This window comes from Vipera berus, assembly GCF_964194415.1.
Source record: "Vipera berus genome assembly, chromosome: 3".
In the NCBI taxonomy this organism is placed as follows: Eukaryota; Metazoa; Chordata; class Lepidosauria; order Squamata; family Viperidae; genus Vipera; species Vipera berus.
In genome coordinates this window covers 110,340,348-110,364,141 of record NC_138204.1, presented here as the reverse complement: position 1 = coordinate 110,364,141, position 23,794 = coordinate 110,340,348, and the positions used below count along the sequence as shown (strand labels likewise).

Sequence of the window (23,794 nt, the reverse complement as noted above, 5' to 3'; positions counted from 1 at the left end):
TGACATGCGGTACTCATCTGCCTCCTCATTGCCATGCGGTCCACAACCCACAACACAATAAAAAATATTTAGGTAGCTATTTGCATAATATTGCTACCAGGGGAAAACGTCTTTAATTACAGCTCTTTGGAGTCCAGGAGTCGGGATGGCTTTAATTACATTGGTCCAGCTGGAAAAAGCGGGTCATCCTTGGAATGCTGGCCGGTTGCAAAACCGAACCGATGGCATCGTGGGATCGCATTTTGACCACAATCTAGAGCAGTCTCCGGGCGTCTCACTTCTTCAGCCACTTCCGCATTCTTTTCAATCTCCGCTGGAAATCCTGGTCTGGCGGCTGCTTTACTGGCACTCAAGTTCCACGGATGAGGACCTTCTTCTTGCTAAGATGCCGGGTCCTTCCCGCCCCGCCCTCCGCTTTGCGGAGCCCCCCCTGGTTCCTTCCGCACGGAGGAGGCGCCTGATGGCAACCCGGAGCCCCACGTGCGGGGCGCTTGGGGGCGGAACCTCCCCTTTCGGTTTGGGGAAGGGAAACGCGCCCGCTCCGCCTCCAGCTCCGGCTCCACCCGCGCGAGGCCGAGTGGCTTTCCAGCCCGGCACGGAGCATCGGGCGCATTTCTCGTCGTAGCTTCCCAGCGGCGGCTTAAGCGCGATGCACAGGCGGCTCTCCGGTGCCGGACCGCGGCAGCAAATGCCGCCCGCCGCTTGCATCGTCCGGGCGGTCGCCTTCTTGCTGTTGGTGCAGGTCCCCGGGGCGCAGAGCCTCGGCCTCTACGCGCCCGATGACTTGTTGGTGCAGCTGGAGACCACGACGCTGGAACGCCGCATCTTCAACTCCACCGGCGCCTGGGTGGTCGAGTTTTACGCCTCCTGGTGCGGCCACTGCAAAGCCTTCGCCCCGGTTTGGAAGGGGCTGGCCGACGACGTGAAGGGTAAGTGGAGCAGCCGCCCGTGGCCGAAAGCCAACAAGCTGCCCGCGGGGGGATCTTCCCGGTCCCCTTCGCTACTCCCCGCTCCGCTCCCGAGCAGATGTGCGCCCGGGAGGGGACGCCAGGTCGCACCAATTCAAGAGATGCTCGCTCGGCTGGTCCTGGCTTCGCAGGTTGCCCGCAGCTGGCGGTAGAGTAAGTCCGAAATTAAGTCCTGGTTAACGAAACCAGCCGCTGCTCCCATTCTCAGTGAGCTGAATTGCAGCCTCTTCCCGGAACAGGATTTTGTCCTAGGGGCTCGTTTAATTGGTGTTTGCTTGTTTTTTTAAAAAATCACGTTTTCTTTTGCCTGTTTGTGAAACGCAGCCTTTCCCAGCCAGGTGCCTCCCAGTGCACTGTATTGCAACGTCCGTAATTCCCAAACATGACTCACCGAGCTTCCTGGATTATAAGAGCTGCAGTCAGTGCAGGAACAGAGAATTCAGAAGTTCCCTAGGTCAGGGCTTTTCGCTATATTTCCTGTGAAGCAAACCTAATAGCGTTTTATTCCAAGTAATTTATTTTTCTTACCAAAGAAAAGATGAAGACAGAACTATTGATTTTAAATTGATCTCTCTCTCTCTCTCTCTCTCTCTCTCTCTCTCTCTCTCTCTCTCTCTCTCTCTCTCTCTCTCTCTCTCTCTTTTCCCCTGGGCATTCTGTGTCCATTAAAAACAGAATAGTTTGGGCTTTACATTAGAGGAGTGTGGGGGGAGGATTAAATTCCTAGCTATTTCCAGATGCAAATAAAAATCCCTGAAACTGTGAGGAAGAACTAAAAAAGGGTGGCCTTTCTTTCTAATTGCAAAGAACTTTGTTCTACAAGTCCCCTCCACCTATAAGATGCATTTCCGTGTCTCTGTCCTATACTGCTCTCTCTCTCTGCTAATTACTTTCCTCACTCCAATAAGCTTGTATTAAATTCTTAAACGGTATATTTAGATTTGTCTTGTTGTACTGACTGTACTTGCTGTACCAATTCATTCCAACTAAGTAAATACAGTTTAAAGCTTTTCCTGCTTGTTCCTAGCACCAAATACATTGTCTGCTATGTACAGTAGTTCAAATATCTGGAGGGTGTCTGGTTAGAAGGATGCCTTCTAACAGGGAGTCCTTGACTTGCGACCACAATTGAGACCCAAATTTATGTTGCTAAGAGAGACAATTAAATGAATTTTGCATCATTTTGTGACCTTTCCTGCCACAGTTGTTAAGTGAATCAATGCAGCTGTTAGGTTAGTAACACAGTTGTTACGTGAATCCAGCTTCCCTTTTGATTTTGCTGATCAGAAGGTTTGCAAAAGGTGATCACATCATCCCAGAACATTGTAACCGTCATAAATATGAGTCAGTTGCCAAGCATCCAGATTTTAATCACATGATCATGGGGGATGCTGCAACAGGTTATAAGTGTGAAAGACAGTCATAAGTCACTTTTTTCAGTGATGTTGTAGCTTCAAACAGTCCCTAAACAAACTATTATAAATCAAGGACTACCTGCATATGCTAAACATACAACCTGTGAAACCCTGACATTTTCTAGCTTCTTCTTCTTCCGACTGCATGGATTCTGTGAGGGTGCCCTGAATATCACAGTTGAACAATTGTTTCATCTCTGTTTTGCTTAAAAGAAAACAAGAACCCACAGTTTAAATCTATTTTGCTTCTCAGCTGCAGACATGTTAGTGCTTTAAAGCTAATCTTCACAGTTATTACTATTAATTGGTACGTTTGTATAATCCTGTCATAATTTCTCTTTTAGAGTTCTGTATGAACATTTACCACCAACTGTCATTTTTATTACTTTTTCAATTATGACCAAATGTCTTTGTTATTACTGTTACTATTTTTACATCTCTGGAACAAATATTCCCCCTCTTTTTCCTTAGGCATCTTTTGTGGTGCCTTTATAAGCTGTGCCAATCTATTTCATTAACCCTTGGCTTTAGGATTGCAATGAGCCTCTTGTTCCTTTGTATCCCTGTGTTTTTAAATTATTTTTCTTTTATTCTAATTCAAAAGAAGAGGTAGGTCTTTTTTTTAAAGTTTCCCTTGATGGATCAGTATTTCTTTTAACAGACTGTCTGCTATAAGTGTTTGTGTTCAAGTTCTGAATGACTATAGGATTGTAGTTTGGAACCTTCAGGCCAATTTATGGGAATTATTATTTATTAAATGTATGTGACCTGACTCCCAACAATTCTGGGTGGGAATCTTCGTTCCCATCTGTCTTTCAGAATAGGTAGGTGTATCTCAGTTCATGAGGCTAAATTTAACTTGAAACCATAGAATGGAATCGTGGCTCAATTCTTATTGTATCTACTTTTATGCTTCTGAGCCATTGTTCTGTGACAGTTTGGCAACTGGATGAACAAATCAGCATAAACAACCCTTGCACTCAAAACTCAACTCTGCTCTATCTTCATTCGGCAGTTTTGGGCAGACAACACAGTGTGCCTTGCCTGTTGCAACCTAAAGGTAAAAATAGCAAGGATGATAATCTCGTGGTATGTTTTGAGCACAAAAGCACTTGTCATGGATGCCCTTCCTTTTTCTCTGGACAGGAGGAAATGAGCAGAGAAGTAAGAAACAGCAAGTTTAACATTTACATGTGTTATTTGCATACATAACCGTGGGGGATATAAGAGGCCATGCTGGGGAGCTGGACTGATAACCTATCTTTGCTAATCAGCTTTAGTAAAGAGAACTCAAGGTACAAGCAAGCAAAACTGGGTAAGGACTTGCAAGCAAAAAATATGGAAGATATTTACAATGGGAAAGATATTGTAGGCCTGGCTGTTTCTCTCTTTTTCTTTAATGTGGCACCTAAAGTGGCAATGTAGAATAGTTTAGTGATAGATTGTACCTCAGAAGGCAGTCATACTCTCTCAACTGCGCCTACCTATCAGAAGCCATTCCCTAGTCTGACGTATAGCAGTGGTTCTCAGCCTGGGCCATGTGGCCCCCAGAGGGCCATACCATGTTTCTAAAGAACCACAGTGTATATATGATACAGTTTAAATCAAGGATTCCCAAACTCATGAACTCATTGACCCCTTTATGAAGTTTCATGTTGTTTATCAACTCCCAAACATTATTATATGAAAATAATTTAAAAATAGCATTTTAACTAATAGTACTACCAGTTATAATAACAATAACTATCCTGGGTTCCGGACTTTCGGTACTCCCAGACGCGCAAGGGAATCGCTCCTCGTGTCGCCTGGATTTCTTCATCTGGGGGGCCCCTGTAAAGGGGTCAAAAGTTACCCTGGAGGGGCTGTGAGTTGGGGAGAAGTCTCTCTAGTCCCTGGTAGAAGAAAGGATCAGCCACTCCCATGGCTCATCATTTAGCCATTTCCTGCCTAAGCCAAAAGCACAACAAAGCACTTGAAAGCACTTGAAAACTGGGTGAGAATTGCCTTCTTGTTTTCCTAATTGTCTACTTTCCCTGTCAAAAGCTTCTTGAATTCCCCCCCACCCTCCTTAAGAGCGGCCTTTGTCTACACTGGGAGAGAAAAGAAACAGCCTTCTACTAAATTATACTGATTTATTGGACTTACTGCCTTTTTACTTTTGGCCCAAAGTTCCTATATTTACAGAAATGGACTATTTTACCTATTAGTCTAAAAAAGGGGACAAAAAAAGAAATAAATAAGATACTGTCTGAAAAGGTTGAAGTATTCTGGAGACATCTAGTGAATACTATTGGCAAACAAGCTTGCTTACATTTTGGACTGACCTTGGCATTAAGATAAAAACCTGAAACAGCTGGAGATGAATTTGGCTTAGACATGTGGAGGTGGACTCTTACTGATTTTTGTTTGAAACATAGCCTCCACCAAGGACTTTTTATAATTATTACAAAATGGAGAAGGATCAGCCACAAACCTTGCTTGATTATAACCTCATACTCGAAACAATCTACAGAGTCACTGAGATGTCTTATCTCCAGATTTAATAATTTACATGCCAACCTTAAGTCACAAATTGAAACCCAGACTGCAACTAAAGAATTTATACTTCAGAATATAACAAAATTGGAAGATATTACTATTGAGACAGAGGAATATAAGCAACAACTATCCAAAGAACCGACAACTCTAAAAGTACAAGGAACTATCACTATGGCAAATAACCTTAAGGACCAACAACAAACTATGGGAAAACTTAATACTCAACTTGTGACTCCATCAAAAGAGCCTATAACTTTAGAAGTATACTATGTGCAAGATAGTGATGCTAACATAGAGGACATGGAAGATCAACAAAGACAGTTTTCTGAAAGCCTGGATAGCCAAGCATTAATTACAAAATTGGATAAGACTCTTTACTTAAAGCAATGAACCCAGACGGAAAAGGAATCCAGACTGAACTGAAGATAAAGTTTTTAGAGCAAATACAGAGACTAGAACTAACAGGGCAACAACATAATGATTACAAATGGTTTGGTTTTTGTGGATCACTGATGGCTAGATGGCCTCCTTCGATTCAAATAATATGTATTGGAGCAAAGGGAGACCTATCTGGCAATTCAAAGGCCTTGGTTTGGAAATCTGATTGGCAAAAAAAGAAACCCAAAGTTAGATTTAAAAAGTGAGTTAAAGGTTATCCTTTTAGTAATCAGTGATCTATTAGGATCTAAAATAGAAAATGTTTATGAGATAGAACTAGAATGTGTTTATGTATCTATTAGGCTTATTTTAGACATTATAATTTGTGCACTGACATAATGGTAATTTGGTTTATAGATCCCACTTGATGTTAAAAGACATTTGATTATTCTATTTAAGAATTAAGAATTCTATTTAAGAATTAAGAATTAGCTAAAATTTAAAACAGAATCTGGTTGTGTATAAATAGTTGTAGATTGATAAACATAGGCTGTGGTCCTGTCAGTAACGTGTGATGTATTAGGATGTGAAACAGACAATGTTTGTTAGGTAGAACATAGCTACTCAGCCACTGCGTACATGTTAGATGCTATAGTTTTTGCTGTAATGAAATAAGGGAAATTTGGGTTGTGAATATTATTTGGGATGTTAAAGGCTAAATTTGAATAATATAATTAAAATTAAAATTAGGTAAACTTTAATAACAGGACATAAATATATTTCAATGAAATTGAATTGACAATTTTTTCAATTGACCATGCTATTTCTAGAAATTTACTAGTTTAAACTGGTTGTATGAAATGTTAAGGGAAATTGAGAAGGATGTTTTGATAATGTAACCTGAATTATGTATTGAAAACTCTGTTACTGAATCTCTGATTACCAGTCATCATGATGCTTTCTAAATATGTAGATTTTAACTGAAAAACCAATAAAACGTGTTTAAAAAAAAGAACAATCCCAAAGCAACTGGAGTACCACTTCTACACCATTGGTATTGACAAAATTATCATTAGTCAGTTGCAAAAAGCAGGTTTACTTTGAGGAGCTTACATCCTGCAATAATACCTTTAGCACCATTAAACAACTTCTGCCTATCCAGGCCTTTGGGAAGGACTTGATAGATGAATTAAAACGCCAAAGCCAATATAAACTTCTGGCTGACTGTTCAACCAACTATAACAAAAACAATTATGGATAGTTGAATTGATTCTTGGGGGTCAATATTAATTACTTTGGGGAACCCTTGTTTGATTGGTGTGTAGTGTAGATGGAGAGAGTCTTCAGAAGTGAATGAGGGGGCCATGAGCAAAAAATGATTAACAATTTCTGTTAGATAGCATCTTCCAGTATCAACTGATAATTTTTGTGCAAGCATGATATAAATAAGGATAAACTTTATATCACTTCAGCATTAGGTATGTGATGCTGTGAAGATGCTATTTTTCTAAGCATATTTGCAATAAAAATATATTCTGTACAATATATTCTTGCATAAGAGTATACTGTATTTTTATTTATTTATTCAGTATGTTGAGCCCATCTCAAACTCTGGACAGTGAACAATCATATAGGCAATTAAAACACAATACAGGGGGGAAAAAATACAAAGAGCAACCAAGAGATATTGTAATCTGCTCGTGTCCACATAACCAGGAACTGGGCCCTTCACAGACTCAGGGCCCCAGGCCTGGATACATAGCCAAGACTTCAAGGCCTTCTGAAGTGCCAACAGGGTCAGGGCCATCCTGACTGCAGGAGAGTAGGTGCTACAGCAGAAAAGGTACACATCTGGTTACCCACCTGGAGAATGCCCATCCTACCAGACCAGATTGGACCAGATACAAACTATTGGAAAAAGACAGTCCTTTAGGTAACCTGCTCCCAAGCCATGGAGGGCTTTAAAATTGACAACCATCACCTTGAATTGCACTTGAAAAGACACTGGTAACCAAAGCAAAGCAATAATGTTAGGTGTTGTAAACAGCCAATGCTGTTTACAACCCATGCAGCTGCATTCTGTTTAAAGTTGCCTCCCAATTTCCCCATTATCTTACAAGTGGTCATGCCTGTGCGCACATCCACAGGTGTGTGTGCGCGCACACACATCCTCCATACCAGAGAAACAACAAAAAAGGGAAAAAATCAAGAAGATGTTGTGCTGTGGGAAAGTTGCACCTGCACTGAGAGGAGAAGCAAATAGAAAAGTGGGAAGAAAACAGATTAAGAAGATATTAAAGGAAGGTGTAATTGAATGGAGAGAAAAGAGAGAGAGAAGCCCTATTCTGTTCTTTCAAAAAGGATTACATTTAACAAGTAAGAGGTCACTTCCAAGGAAGGGATCATCTTCAGGATAGATATTAAAGGCACTACAATGCAACTCTTTTAAGCAACCCTGCTTTAATCCGTTTGTCTGTTATTTGCTCAATGATTTGCTCAGCAGATACAAGATCTCTGTGATAGACTACAGCAGAGGTGTCAAACTGCCAGCCTCCGGGCTGGTTCCATCATGCAGAGGCCACGCCTACCCCAGCTCTGGCAATGCAAAAAAAGTTGCAATGTCACGTGACAGGGCAAGTTTGACACCCGTGGACTACAGGTTCCCAGGAAGGAGGGAGTACCTTCTTAGAAAGGGACGAGACAAGAGCCAACACAATCCGGATCTGGATCATGAGAAGAGGAAGGGATTTAGGATAGCCACTCTCTAGAATCTCCCAGGATATATACTTTAGATTGGAGTAGTGTAAGTTTACTCTGGCAACATTCTGTCTATGTGGTATGAGTAAATAAGAAACTGAACTTTGACTGGATTTTTTTACATCATTCTTAGGCTGAACCTGACAATGAGGCAAAAGCTGGGGGAAAACCCTCATTTTTTCAGGCAAATAAGATAACCTCTTGGAACTATATACTAGGTCAATAGATCTTATTGACAGTAAAGTTCAAGAGTGTGCTGGAAGTGTAATCAGAACAAAACCATTATATTTTTATTGCAAGATCTGCAACTTGAATGTGGCAGAGGACTGTCTAATGTTTAAACTGCTGTCTAATTTAATTTAGTAAAGTTTTTGTTTAATAAAGTTCTTACGTTTATAGATTCTACTTCTTGAGCAAGAATTCTAAGTTGGAAACTTAGAAATCCACTCAATCAGAAATGATCCCATTCATTTTTCTCTTTTTCTTCATGGTTTCTTCTCCTTCTCTTTTTCCTTTTTTTATGGTTCATTGCACAGTCAGGCAGATGTTCAAACTGGATTTGGCATTTTTATCCACCTATTGAATTCTTTCCATGTTGGTGTTGACGTTCAATAGTATTGATAGTATTGTTGCAGGATGTAAGCTGTTCTGAGTAAAGCTATCTTTTGCAATTGACTGATGGTGATTTTTCAATGCCTCGTTATTATTGGTAACAACGCATTGTGCTTTCTTTAGCCACAGTTGTTTTGCTTTTGTTTGCAGGCTCTTGTATTTTGTGATTTTCCCCCCCCCCATTTCTTTTTCTTCTATTTTGCTGTCTCCAGGTATTGCTGCGTCCACTGTCCATGCTTTTTGGCTTTCTTATTGAAAATGGTTACGTCTGGGGTATAATATGGCTATTTAAATTCTAAAGTCCCAGAGCACTTTAGCTTCTTCATTTTCTATGACTTACTTTATTTTATGATCCCACCAATTCTTACTTGCAGGCAAATGGTATTTCTTGCAGATCTTCCAATGCACCATTGTTGCTACTTTGTCATGCTGTTGTTTGTAATCAGTCTGTGCGATCTTCTTGCAGCAGCTAACCAGGAAGTCCATTATTTCTTCAACTTCTTTCAAAGATGGCACTTTCTCTCTATTACTGTCTTCTTAATTCTGACTTTGTATCCATTTGTTCTTAAGCCTTGACCTAGTGCAGCCAGAATTAGCCTGTTTGTCTCTTTCTTCAACTTCCCTGCTCTTAGCCATTGCCAGGTCCTGTTACTATCTGCTATTTTTTTAATGTACTGAACATGTAATTCTTTGTCTTCCCATGTCTCTTTGATTCTTCATTTGGTCTTTCTTGTAGGCAACTTTGGCCTCTCTAGTATTCAGTAAGCCTTCCTGCTGCTATACTAGCTTCAGTGCATCTTCTTCACTGTCCTTCAGGTATTCTACCAATGCCTTTTTTTTGTCTGATGTACTTGCAACATTCCATGCCCACCTATTTTCCTTGGTAAGTAGAGTCTGTCAACATCACTGTGAGAATGAAGGGCATGATTTATTGTCATTATTTTTCTGGTCTTTCTATCAAGGGATTTTAGGCCTGCTTGAGTCCAGTACATATCACAGCTTGAGTCCAGTACATATCACAGCTGTGTATCTAATGACTGGAATTGCCCAGGTGTTAATTGCCTTGATGGTAAAGTACACTGATTTGGGGCTTTTAAGATCTTCACTCTCTTGATATATTCACTTCTGACTTTTTTCTTGACTTCAATGTGCTTGATGTTGTCAGCTTGAAGGATGCCCAGGTATTTGTAAAATAAAATAAAGCTTTTACTTTTGGGGGAGCTCTTTACAACCTTTGCCGCCTGTCCACCATCTTGGCTCCCCCCCAGGTATTTGTAGTGATTGTCTTCATTATGTTTTTTATTTTATTTCCATAGGGCATCTTTATTCCTTCAGTTTTCACTATTTTCCCCTGTTCATTGGTGCACATGGCACATTTGTTCAATTGACAGCATTGAGCAATGATGGTGTTTTTCCATATAGCTTCAGATCATCCATTAAAGGAAGTGAGATAATCTTGCAGATGTTTTTCATATTTGAGAGCCATGGTCTGAGTTATTCAGTACCATTGATAGAGGAACCACTGCAATGACAAGCAGTAGTGGTGATAGTGAATCTCCTTGAAAGATTCCTCTCTTGATATTAAGCTCTCTCAATTCATCATCATTGACCAGCACCTAAGTCTTCCATTGTAGTATCAGTCTTTGCATAAGCTTCTGATGTTTCATTTGACTCCTTCTAGGCACTTGATTATCCAGTCATGTGCCAGGGAGTTGAATGCCTTCTTGTAGTCAATCCACGTTGCATTCAAGTTGGTCATCCTTCTCTTGTAGTTTTTCAAAATCATCTTGTCAGTTAGGAGCTGGTCGTTTGTTCCTTGGCTTTTTGGCCTGTTTCATTTCTGCTTAGATATTAAAGAGCTTGTTTTCAACTAAATGCTGCTGAACTGCATCAGTTACCACACCAGTTAACAATATGAAAGTTGTTGGTGAACAGGTAAATTGGTCTATTGTTGTCTGGGTGCCCTTTGCTAGATTTTTCATTATCAGATAGATTTTGCCAGATGTGAAACCACTCTTCAGTTTTATCTCCTTCCAGTGTGTTATTAAATGCTTCACAATGAGTGGATGTAGACCAGTCAGATGTTTCAGCCCAAAACCAGCAGTTCTTCTTCACCTGGTGCTGACCAATTCCTGATAATTCCTTGCACTTTTGTCCACCATTTCTGCTATTATTACAAATTCTTTCATTTCAGTTTCTTTTTTACTTGTATGTCTCCTTTAGCCAAGCTGCATTCTTGCTGTATTTCTTTAGGTTGACCCATATCTGTGCCCAGAATGGCACCGTTTCTTCCTTGTTAGGTATTGATTGATTTGCTGCAGTCTCTCCATTGATGGATTGCTAGAAACATTTCTGAATTAATTAAAACTGGAGATTCTACCCTATAATAATTTGTTATTTAAGCCTCCTATCTGCTGACCCTCTTGGCTATGGCTGTTATTTGCTGCTATATTATTTCCAGTGCTTCCCTTAATCTTCCTTGTTTTATTACTATCAACTTTATTTCTATATTATTATAACTTTGGGCATGTCCAGGTCAAAATTATCTCCCCAAAACACTGAGAATTCTTTTGATAACTTATTACAGTAGATAGGACAGTCTGAATCCTTTTGCTAGCTACAGGTAGTCCTCAACTTACAACCACAATTGAAACTGGAATTTTGGTCAGTAAGTGAAACATCACATGACTGCAGCGCTTAGCAGTCACAAGCCTGGCACTCCTGGTGCCATCATTAATGGAGGATCACAGGTTGTTAAGCAGAGGGAGCCACAAATGAGTGGGGAGGTGCCACAGGAGGATGGGGAAGGCTCGGGGGGGGGGGCGGCGGCGGGGCAGCATAGGCTGTGCCTGAATTGGGAGAGAGCTGCAGGACAGCACAAAACTGCAACTGCTCTGGGAAGCCTCAGGCACCTCACCTGACCCAGCAGCACTTACGACTGTCGATAATAAGGTCTGATAATAAATTTCCTTTTCATTTTGCTATAAGGGCTTAGGCTGTTTCTGTAGTGAACTGTCCTCCATTGTGCTGCAGAAGTAGAATATTAGTGCTCAAACCAGATTATTTAAGACTGAAAATGGCTGTGCAGTTTGGACAGGTTTATAATGTGCTGCTATAAAACCAACGTAGGCCAAGTCATTTATACACTTTATAAATGCTTCTTCCAGCATGTCCATTTGTCACAGAAGATAGTATTCAATTCAATTCAGTTTCAAACTGGTGGGTATCCAAATTTGGTCAGTAGCAAATTCCTAATTTTCAGTGCCACATTTTCTTTCGCTTACACAGATTGAAAAGAAGAGTCTAAAGTTAAGTGGATTAAGGAAAAAAAAGTGCGGTTCCTTGCTATAAAAAAATTGTTGGCCTCCAGGACAAAGCCCAGTTCCTATCCCTATCTGTCTAAAACCCAAATTTATTTGAGATGATAGCCAGATTTTCTTTCCAAGACTGAGAAGAAACTGCTAGAGACTTCTATATTTAGGATGCATCTTTGTTTAGAGTTCTCAGCTCCACAGGTAGAATGGAAAATTGCCCAAATGTAAGTGTGCCACATTACTGCCAAATATATTTTGTGGCGAAAATGAGGAAGAAACCTTTTTCTTTTATGTGATACTGTATTTACTCTCTGGAATACTGTATGCTGCCTTGTGCTACTATTAAGAGGCTATAATGATATATTATGCCTGGGATAAAAAAATGAAACAAATGTATGGGAAAAAGCATTACATGTTTTTAGAGCCAGAGTTATTAAGGGATAAATATATTTCCTTTTTTTTTTTTAATTCCATTTATATCCCGCCCTTCTCTGAAGACTCAGGGCGGCTTACAAGCTTAGCAGTAGCCTTCATTCTATGTATATGCCTGCTTATTAGGGCTTTCACACACACCCCAAGCGGCATTATTACAAAGTCAGCTTAATTGCCCCCAACAATCTGGGTCCTCATTTTACCTACCTCGGAAGGATGGAAGGCTGAGTCAACCTTGAGCCTGGTGGGATGCGAACCTGCAATAATTGCAGGCAGCTGGTGTTACTTAAGGAGGCATTAGCCCACTGCTCCACCAAGGCTCTTTTTTTTTATATGTTTTCTGATCTGAAATTAACCTCTTGAGAGGAAATAATTGTAGAATATTCCTCCTCCTCCTCAATTATGTTAAAACATTTGTAGCACAGTATATCATCCCTGTTAGATGAGATTTAGATCTCACTACAATAGCAAACTCAAGTGATCTAATGCAGGGCTTTTCAACCTTTTCACCCATTGTACCACTTTTAGGATATGGCAACATCCGAGTACCACCAGTCGCCTAGCAAAGTGTCAAAAACTTGACCAAAAAAAAAAAAGGAAAAAAGTGATAAAGTACAGAGTCCTCGACTTACAACAGCTCACTTAGTGACTGTTCGAAGTTACAATGGTACTGAAAAAGTGCCCCCTAAGCCACAGCCGAGCAAGACACCTGCCTGCTCACCCGGCGGCGCCCTTCCTCCTGTCCAAGGTTTTCATTGTTGTGAGCATTTCTGTTGAGGATTGGCAGCGGGGGTGGGGTGGTGGTGGTGGGTTGTTTGGTTTTTATTCCCCCCCATCTGCTGGGTGGTTGCAGCAGGTTTTGGTCACTTCACATGACCCTGGGACACTGTGACCATCATAAATATGAATCAGTTGCCAAGCATCTGAATGTAAATCACAAGACCCTGGAGATATTGCAACATTCCAGCTGATGGGCGCTTCTTCTGGGCTCAGCAGACACGCCAGGATCAGTGCTTCTTTCCAGCTGATTGGTGCTTCCTCTGGGCTCAGCAGAAGTGCCAGGATCAGCGCCGAGCTCCAGGTGGATCCTGGCGCTGATCCTGGCGCTTCCTCTGAGCCCTGAGAGCCCTGCAGCTCCAGCTGTCTCTCGCTCAGGCTTGTGCGGTGCTGCCACCAGTTCAGCTTATTCCCCTCCCCCACTACCACTTTTCTAGGATGGTCGCGTACCACCTGCCAGGTGTCAATGTACCACAGGTGGTACCCGTACCGCTGGTTGAAAAGCCCTGATCTAATGCAACTTTTAGATAACAGATTAAAAAAAAAAGTTGTGCATTGTATATCTGTGTCGTCTGCATTTTTGGAAAGAATACTAGTTTGGGAGAGGAAATAAATTAGGCATAAATTGGAAAGTAAAATTGAGCAAGTGTATTCAATTGCCTCCTTTAAGGGGTTTTCCTTGCCAGCAAACAGTACAGTCAAGGTTCTGACTTAACGTCTTAAACTCTTTCCTTGGCTCTGTTCAGGAAAGTCTTGGCTCTTGAGGCAGTCACGTTCTGCACCACACACTTTTTTCACTCGTAGTTGCAATTTTGTTCTCCCTCTGATCCCGTTTCATCCCTACCAGTGGAGACAGTTTCCTTGTTTTTGTTTTCAACAGAGCCTATTTGGGAATTTCTTGGGATGGATCATATGTAGGAGTTGGAAATATTCCACTCTGGCAAGAGTTGACAATGGCAAAACATCTTTTAAAGCAAAATCTATGCAGAGGCAATGGAAAGAGTAGCTTGCCAAGTCTCCCTTATGTGCATTTCATGTAAAAATAAAAATAATTAATATAGAACATTTGTTTAAAAGTAGCTTGCCGGTTGAGTGTCTCTTTCCCAAGCATAGGCTGTGGACAACCTGATTTGAGTCTACTCAAGGCACGGCTTTTTGAAGACATTTGCAGTGAAAGTTTAAAACTCAAACTCAGCAGGCAAAATGTGTTGTTCTGTGCAGTAGTTATACCAATTTTTTGTGCCTTCAAGTCAGTTTTTGACTCCTGATGACCGCTTGATCTGGTCCCTGCAGTTTCCCTGGCAAGATTTTTGACCAGTTTCCTAAGGCTGGGTGAGAGTGACTGGCCCAAGGTCATCCAGCTGGCTTTGTTGTAAGGCAGGACTAGAACTCACAGTCTTCCAGTTTCTATGCCTTAATCACAACACCAAACTGGCTAGCTTGCCTAATGCTGAAGCTTTGTGTTAGCTGCCGCTTACACGATCTGGTCTTCCTTAATGCTGGTCACATCATACACGTAGTCCTTGACTTACGACCACAGTTGAGCCCAAAATGTATGTTGCTAGGTGAGTTTTGCCCATTTCCCCACCTTTCTTGCCACAGTCTTAAGTGAATGACTGCAGTTGTTAAGTTAGTAACAACTTTTCAGTACCGTTGTAACTTTGAATGGTCACTAAATGATCTGTTGTAAGTCAAGGACTACCTGTACTGTACCCAAGATAACATGTATACTGCAGAAGACAGAATGCTGAGGAAACCTGGAGCAGCCCTGAAAAGCTATGGAGTGTAGTAGCTTATTTTGCACTAGGGAATTTCATTCTAACTTACCTCATAGGGTTTTTATGAAAATGAAAAAAGAACTCTCTGAGAACAAATCATAATATAATGAACAATACAATACAATACTTTATACAAATCATAGCCCAGTGTGTATATATATAATTTATGTGAGCAGGAAACTTTTGTGCGGGAGAACATTTGTAGCTTTTGCTTATGATCCGGGAAAAATACAGTCCTAAATCCATAGATTAACTTGCTGCAAGATTTCTGCCAAAAAGTCTTTCAAATGGTTGACTGGACAGAATGACATTTTCTTAAACCTTCCCGTGGAAGTTAATTTGTGTTTTCCCCCCCCATGTGGAACAATTATTGCTTTGTGCCTAGAAATCAGGAAGTAATTAGTACCTAAGCCAGCATTCTTCTGTCTTTTCATTCTTCATTGTGTTGGATTGTAGGTTCCATATTTCCCAACCAATGTCATACAAAATTACAATAAGGGGTGTAGTAGTCGACAAGGGAAGACCAAGACCTGAAGAAAAAGGTTAGCTTAGGTCTTTCTTACAGAGTTGTAAATCCTTCCACGTGGTGAGTGTGGAAGTTGCAAATGTTCCATAAAAGCATAACTTGTAAAGTTCTATATTTTATATTCAAATAAATGCCTTGGTTAGATCTTTTCTTCCCCGTCTTCTGTTTCTTGTGTGGAACTACAGGCTATGGAGTGACAGGAAGCTATTGGATCAAGATAGGGGAAATAAAATGAATGGTCCATAGTAGATCCCAACATTTGCCTTGATCTTTAAACGGGAAGAATTAAGCTGTTTTCATTCAGTGTTTCCCTGGTTCTTTGTCCCTCTTCCTTAGGGACTTTTAACTTATGGTTTCCAGAATTTGCAAACCTGAAACAGGTCCATAACCCTCTAGAAAAATCAAAGGTTCAAAGGGGATCGGAGGGGTACCCACTCAGTGCATATAAACATAGAACATGTTAAAGATCCTGCCCTAACAGTAGGAAGTAGAATAGAATAGAACTCTTATCTTGACTAGTCTCTCTTGCCCTCCCTTCCCCAACTACAAGGCACAGAGCAGAACGGCTACTCTATAAATTGTGTTCTCCTGATTTCCCTCCTACCCATTCTCTTCCTTTCTCTGCTTATTTCTTCAGCTCATATAGTTAGTCCTCGACTTATGATCACAATTGCACCCAAAATGCATGTTGCTAAGTGAGACATTTGTTAAGTGAGCTTTGCCCCATTTTACAACCTTTCTTGACACAGTTGTTAAGTGATTCACCACAATTGTTAAATTAGCAAAACAGTTGTTAAATGAATGCAGCTTCCCCATTCATTTCGCAAAATATGATCACATGACCCAAGGAAACTGCAGCTGTCATAAATATGAGTCAGTTGCCAAGTGACATATTTGATCATGTGACCATGGGGATGCTGCAACAGTCGTGAATGTGAAAAATGGTCATAAATCATTTTTTTCAGTGCTGTTGTAAATTCAGATGGTCACTAAACGAATGGTTGTAAGTTGAGGACTCCCAGTATGCTGCTTCATTTCTAAAGACACAGAGCAGTTTTGTACTCTTATTTCTAGAAAAAACACTTGACATGTCAGGAAGCAAATGTAATCCTTTTAACCAGGAGAAGTTTTAACAGTATTCTGATTACTGAAATTTTGCATATGGGGAAGAGGAGATGAAAGGATTTTGCTAAGATCCTGCTGAATCAGCGGCAAAATGGAAAAAAAGGAATGTGTTCTGTAGAAAATAGTTATTGGCTGCTTTTGGATCTATGGGAAGAGATAACTGTATCCTTTGTCACATTCCGTATGTTGATCTTGGGGATTAATCTCATAGTCCAACTTTCCTCAACCGGGTGGTTTTTAGATAATTTTGAACTATTCATAATCAGAACTCTGAGGCATCTTTGTGACTATATTCCTGTCTTCTCACTGTCATTCCCATCCTTCTTATTATGAAAAAAAAAACATGACAATGGCCTTTTGGGAGAAGAACACATGCTTGGTTTTCTGATTAAATATTTCTGAAACAGCAAAACGGCTTTTCAGGTAAATTCGGATCAAGCTAAAAGCTACAACTAGCAGGTTGATTTGAATTTAGGCAATGCAGTTTACAAAGTTCAGTCATCGTGTGATGAAAATACATCATTTTAAGTTGAAATATGATCCCTAGACTTTGTCTTACATGGCTTAAACAGAAGGCCTTTTATCACATGCCTGGTGTTAATCAGTTCTTCGGTGCAGCAGTGTCCCAGGACCTTGGAATCCTTTGTATTTATCTTCATTTATAGAGGATAACGAGTCTCTTTGCTAGTCAACCTGTACTGATAATGGCTTTACTGGCTGAGAGATGTCACTATCAGGCCAGCATGGCTTCATGGCAAAGGCCCATCATCATTTGCTCAGTCAATTATACCTGCATCTGTTGAGGCCAGTCAGCCTCTGGTTTTTGTCCACTGCCATTTAGTCATGGACCTTTCCAATAAGAACAGATTTTTCCCTTATTTAAAGGTCTGACCCTTAATTGTCTTTTCAGGGCTATCTCACTATTTTGCCTCAAATTATTTGGACACTAAAGCTTACCAGCTTCCAAGTCAATTATGAGAGACTTTTCTTTCTTTTTGGGTTATAGAATTCATGGGACCACGGTAAATAGCCACAATCTTACCACTGCTATAACTAACATGTATATGTAAGGCTGTTTCCACAAAAGAGTTGGAGCCAGCTTCTTTGCCTATTAGGCACCCTGCTATGGGTGGTAATCTTTGTTCTACTTTCTGTGCATGAGCATAAAATAATTCCTCCTCTTGTTTCTCCTTATGTCAAGGAATCCTTCCATTCATGGCTGACTTCAGACAATTTCCCCAAAGCTGCTTCCTTTATGCCTCTGCCGGATCCACAAGGTAGATCAGACTAAGGCACCAGTACCATATAAGTCAGAACTACTTTCACTGTAGTAGTTATAGTAACAGAATCTTGCAAGTCTGAACATATTCCTCCCCCCCCCCCCAACCGCCAACATCTTCATGTGGACTAGGTAGGGCTTGTTTGTCTGAGGCATTTTCTCAAATTAGTTTCTGCTCCAGGTTCCAGCCCTATTTATCTGACTGTTGCCTTGTAGTGACTCTTCCTCCTGTCTTTCAAGGTCATTTCCTATACCCTCTACAATCTCCCTCCCTTATGCATGTTTTCATCACCACTATTTCCATTTCCTCCACACCCTCTGCATCCATCCTGGTCTAGCAATGAAGCATTGAGACACACTCATGAACTTGAGGCACTTCTAAGACTGTCTTTGTCATCGGTCTACTTGTCAGTCTTTCAAGGTAGCCCAGGTTGGGAAATAAATACAAGAACTACTGGAACTCTTTATTATTATTATTATTATTGTTATTATAGGATACACAAAAGCCTATGTACATTTCCTCTCCCCTTATACCATAAAGCAGGGATGTCAAACTGCTGGCCCACAGGCCGGGTGCATCATACCGAAACTGCGCCCACCCCATTGCCGGCAATGGAAAATCGCCATATGTCGCATCCCTGCCATAAATAATCAAGTCATAGAGTAGTCTTGATTTTTCCCCCTCATCCTTTCCTATCTGTTCAGTCTTAGCTCATGCTCACATAATCATTTATTGAATTCCTTCTTCAAGGCCATCCCCCTATTTCTCTACTTGACCTTAAACAAGCTTGAACTCAGCTTGAACCTTTCCAGAAACTAAACACCAAACACTGCATGGGTATGACAGAATTATTATTATAACATCAAGGTCAAAGCCCTATTAACACAGTTGCCTCTTACACTTAAGGTTTTTGTTCCACTTTATAACAACTTGGATTAGGTTTTTTTTTTCTTTTTTTGATGGCTTAGCAGGAAACCTACTTTATGCTTCCCATGGTGTGTGCTATTGATATTATCCACATTCCTATCCTGAGAACAAAAGTATATGCCACTTCCATTGCTGGATTTTTATGCAGCTTAATGAAAATACTTCGAGGAATTTATCTAAAAACTTCGGTTTTATCCCATGTAATGCCAGGTCTTTCATATTTTGGCTTTTCTCTTTCATCTGAAAAAAGTAACACGTGGCTCCAGTAACATTCATAAACAGCCACGATGACATCAAAATGGACCATATGCATCATGACATCATCATGCAAATAAGAAGAGCTGATGTTGAGTCCCTTGATTTATGTGGTAATGGATGCATAGTTGTTATTTCCTTAGCCTCCCACACCCTTGTTGAATGCCATGTTTGGTTTCCATAACAATATATCTCCTCCCTTTTTCCTTTGCGAAGTGGCCCTTTTCTTTCCCTCCTTACCACAGTATTTCGTGGAAAGCCTAGTGTGTCCCTGCTGTTTGTGACTTGGAGCATATCAAAAACCTCTGAGTACACTGAGGTACAACTCCCTAGCTAGGAGTTGAAAATGATTTGATGGCACTTTTATTGCTGGACTTAATGGAATGAGTAGGAGTGATTGTAAATAGGTGGTCCCTAAAATAACCCTGCCGTGAAGGGCCTTATAGGTCAATCAATCAGGCTTGGTGATAGAATTTTGCTTTTAATCTATTGCAAATGTCCAACAATGTTGGGGCCAATCTAATGTTTGTGAGAATGATGTGTCTTCCAAACAGCAGGCCCCAGAGCAAAAAAAGCTCTCATTTGGGGTCCTATCAGATGGCATTCCCTAATAGATGGGACCCGGAAAGCGCTTTTAATGCTGGACCTAATGGGATGGGTAGGAGTGATTGTAAAGTGGTGGTCCCTAAGACAACCCAGCCTTGTGTCACGAAGGGCTTTATAAGCTATCTTGAACTGCGCTGGAAGTACACTGGCAAACAATGTCGCTTGTGAAACAGAGATATAATGCAGCTACATTTTGTACCAGCTATAACTTTTTCAACTGGGCAAACCTTTTCCTTTTCTTAAAAGTTTTTATAGCACCTTTCATTTGAGAATCTTTTGGAAATTACATCATGACTAAGTTAGTAGTAATTTCTTAAACAAGGTCCAAATATTTTGTCTAAATTAGAATGGGATTCAAGATGATTTTGGGTCATATAGAGTTTTACAGACTACTGCCAAAATACGAATTACTCAATTTGAAAAGCTAGAGTTAATAGTTAATAGCCAGCGATTTTTCTGCTTGTTCTCTTGATGTCAAAAAGGATCAGCAAATCTCACAAATTGGGAAACTATTTCTCTCTCTCTCTCTCCCCCCCCATCTCTCTGTCTGTCTCTCTCTGTGTCTCTGCCTCTCTCTCTCTGTCTCTGTCTCTCTCTCCCCTTATGTCTTGGATGTTGCACAGAACAAAAAATTAAGGAACAGCTCCTGGCTATCTGGTTATTTTATAAACACTCAGTTATATGTTTTCACATATTGGAAAAATATGAATTTTTGTTGTCTTCCTCCCTTCTAGACTGGAGACCTGCTGTGATGCTGGGAGCTATTGATTGTGCTGATTTTTCCAATAAGAACATCTGTTATAAATTTGGAATAAAGAGCTATCCCACTGTAAAGGTAAAAATTCTGTTGCTGAGGGTTACAATTCCTGTTCTCTCCAACCAGCATGATTTTGGGAAGTTATAGACCAGGATCCCAGGAACAGTTGATCTAGATCTTTTTGCTCCATTGGGGACCAGCATTAGATTGCTGAGCATAGCAAAGTCTGGTAGAGAGGCATACGGTACCATCTGGTACATCCTGTAAGGAAGTTGGAAGCACTTGTACCTGATGATCTCTCAGGAGGGGCAACTTGCAGCATCCCCAAAACCTCTTTTTGTGTCCTTTATAAATTTGTGTAGCTGAATTCAGTTGGCAAACTCTTCAGAAGTGCTACATGATTTCTTCCTGGAATTTTTGGTGGGGAAAAAAAAGAGAAAATTTGGCACTATACACTTCGATGATCTCACTAACTTACATGTTGTGACCTGTGCCCACCCTTTTATCTATTGGTTAGTGATTAATTGTACTGTACAAATGTGACTCTTACCACAGCCAGAAACAGACATGGATCCAGATTACAAGTAGCAGAGGACAATCTAAAGACAGTTCACTGCCTTGCAGTTCATAGGCCAAAATGAATCCCAGATAATAGGGTTAGAGGGTGTTCTAGTCATCATTAAAGACTTTATTTATGAGGAATCAAAACTTTGATGAATCTGAGCGATTTTGTCAGTGAAATACTATACAATTAGTTACAATAGCCAAGTGGGAAATTTCTCTCTTGACTTTTCCCTAAAAGAGAATTAGAAACTCTGAACAGGACTAATGGATGACCGTTACTGACTCAATTAGAGAAAAAAGGAGCTTACTTTTGCTTTAGCGAAGACCATGCTTTGTTGGATTTATGTTTTATCTTTCTCTATTGGTACTCCTGATATCATTTTTGGTACTTCATTTCCCAGGGCTCAGCCTTCCAAAAGAGGCACCTTAAGGCTGATCTTATTTAGTATCCAGTTTGCCTCCCATTGCAGTGGCACACCAGACATTGAACTAAACAGCTCACCAGAGATCTGAGAAACTGTTTAAGCTCTCTGGAAAGCATTTGAATCTATTGGGTGCTTGGGGAAAGTCTATTAGACTGGGTCCCTTTGCCTCAAGGAGGTTTTAGGTGGTTATACATCACACCTGGAACATTTGGATCTGCTCATAGCAGATCTCTTAATCACTTTGAGATAAAAATGAGGTCGTATATATGCCTACCTAGATGTTGCAACCCTGAAATTAGAGAAACCATTTGTTGCCACAGAACCAGGAACGTCTAGGCTTTGTTAGAGCCAGCCTCCAGCACATCAGGGTTGAAACTACCAGCCCTGAATCCTGCCAGGTAATACACCTGTAAAATCCCCAGCTTGCCTCCACAGCTGCACTGAACATGCAGAAACTCCTATCCCAGTATCTCAGGAGCAAAGCCCTTGATCCACAGGTAAGGTACCACATCAAAGACACACCTTCTCTGACCTTGGTGCTGATCTTGCCGAAAGACACAAAACTCAGCTGAAGATATTTCAAATAAAGCAACATTGTTGCCCTTGGCCAGCCATGTTTCAGGTGCCAAGTCTGCCACCCCTTTCACAAACAGTTTATGGATATAGGTGATTTTTCTGCACTCACAAACTGTTTGTAAAAGGAGTGGCATCTTTGCTGGCACCTTGAAGCCAAGCCTTCAGCAAGCTGGCCATATAGCCTCTAAGGATGAGTGGTTGGGTTGAGATAGCTACCAATTTGAAGTATAGAAATTTACTGTATAGTGTGGATTTCATGGATTGGACACAACTTGCATTATTAGGTTACTTCCATATTGTTGATTGGTTGGCTGGAGGGAGCCACTGCATACTTCTGAGATTCATTATAATTATTGAAAAGAATGCTAATATATAGTAATGGTAGACATCCATGGATTCAAATTTATTTCTTGGCACCAAAGAAGCTGCATCATTGGGTGCCCTTCTGTAAATCTGCTTCTCCTGAGTCAAAGCTTTCCTTTGTTGAAGGTATATGAGATAGTATTACACCTACAGAATGTTGCCCAGGATCCTTGTTGCTGAGGTTTTCACTGTAAAGAAACAGAACAGAATCCTATTGCCTCAATTTTCAGGGGGAAAAGCAAGTAAATTAGGCTTGGAAGGGGGGAAGCTGATAATAATAGACAAAGAGGGTAGTTCTCTTTTTAGAATTTATGACCCCGCATCTGAATTAATCCTCACCATGCAGTTATTTAAGAAGAAAAGCAATCTTATCCATCTCCAGGAACTTGCCTCATCTAAACTGAATTTTTTTATTTACATATATAAGTGTTCTTCTTTCCCTTTCTTTCCTGGGTTTACATTCAGGTTTTGTTACACGCTGATGTGGCATTTTCTGCTTCCTTTTCCTTGTATTTTGTTAAATCTCTAAAGCCTGACCTATTACACAAGCTCTTGATTTGTGTACATTTGATCAGGTGGAATGCATACAGCTGGCAGGGCATGTTATAAACCTCTCCAAAAGAATCAACATAGGAAAGGGAACGCATATTTGCTTGGTAATTGAGTTCTCTTACTTTGCCTATCCAATGCCACTGGCAGCATAGGGATGGATTTTTCCCACGGAATAATTAGAGACTTAATTTGCAGTTTTATTTCAAATGGGTGATAGATATATTTTGGAGGAGATATAAAAAGGGGCAAAAAAGATAAATATTCACCTTAGCACACACACAAAAAATCACATCCTCATGCTCAGATATGATACCTGCACTGAGGGAATGTAACTGCCTGAGACAATATAGTTTGAAATTTTCTGGGACAATTTTATTGCAAACCAGTTGGAGAAAAGTATGTGTGTGTGTGTGTGTGTGTGCGTGCGTGCTCATGCGCATGCAACAAACAATTTTAAAGAAAATACTGTGAGAGCATATTAATTTTTTAAAAATGAGGGAAGTAGGAAGGCAAAACGAATATTTTTTATTTTTTTATTTTTTATTTTTATTCCATTTATATCCCGCCCTTCTCCGAAGACTCAGGGCGGCTTACAAGCTTAGCAGTAGCCTTCATTCTATGTATATGCCTGCTTATTAGGGCTTTCACACACACCCCAAGCGGCATTATTACAAAGTCAGCTTATTGCCCCCAACAATCTGGGTCCTCATTTTACCTACCTCAGAAGGATGGAAGGCTGAGTCAACCTTGAGCATGGTGGGACGCGAACCTGCACTAATTGCAGGCAGCTGGTGTTACTTAAGGAGGCATTAGCCCACTGCTCCACCAAGGCTCTTTTTAATAACCTAACAGGACCTGGGTGAAAAGAG

At 40.6% G+C, this 23,794-nt stretch overlaps 1 protein-coding gene across 1 annotated transcript in view; it reads left to right on the top strand.

Annotated features, from left to right (window-relative positions):
• Positions 1-649: 649 nt before the first annotated feature.
• Positions 650-23,794, top strand: part of QSOX1 (quiescin sulfhydryl oxidase 1) — a gene marked incomplete at its 5' end in the record, with an annotated part of 74,358 nt that continues 51,213 nt past the window's right edge. Inside the window, 2 exons of the mRNA XM_081324165.1 lie at positions 650-929; positions 20,423-20,523. Of these exons, the coding sequence (XP_081180291.1) occupies positions 650-929; positions 20,423-20,523 (381 nt within the window). The remainder of the gene's footprint in view (positions 930-20,422; positions 20,524-23,794) is intronic.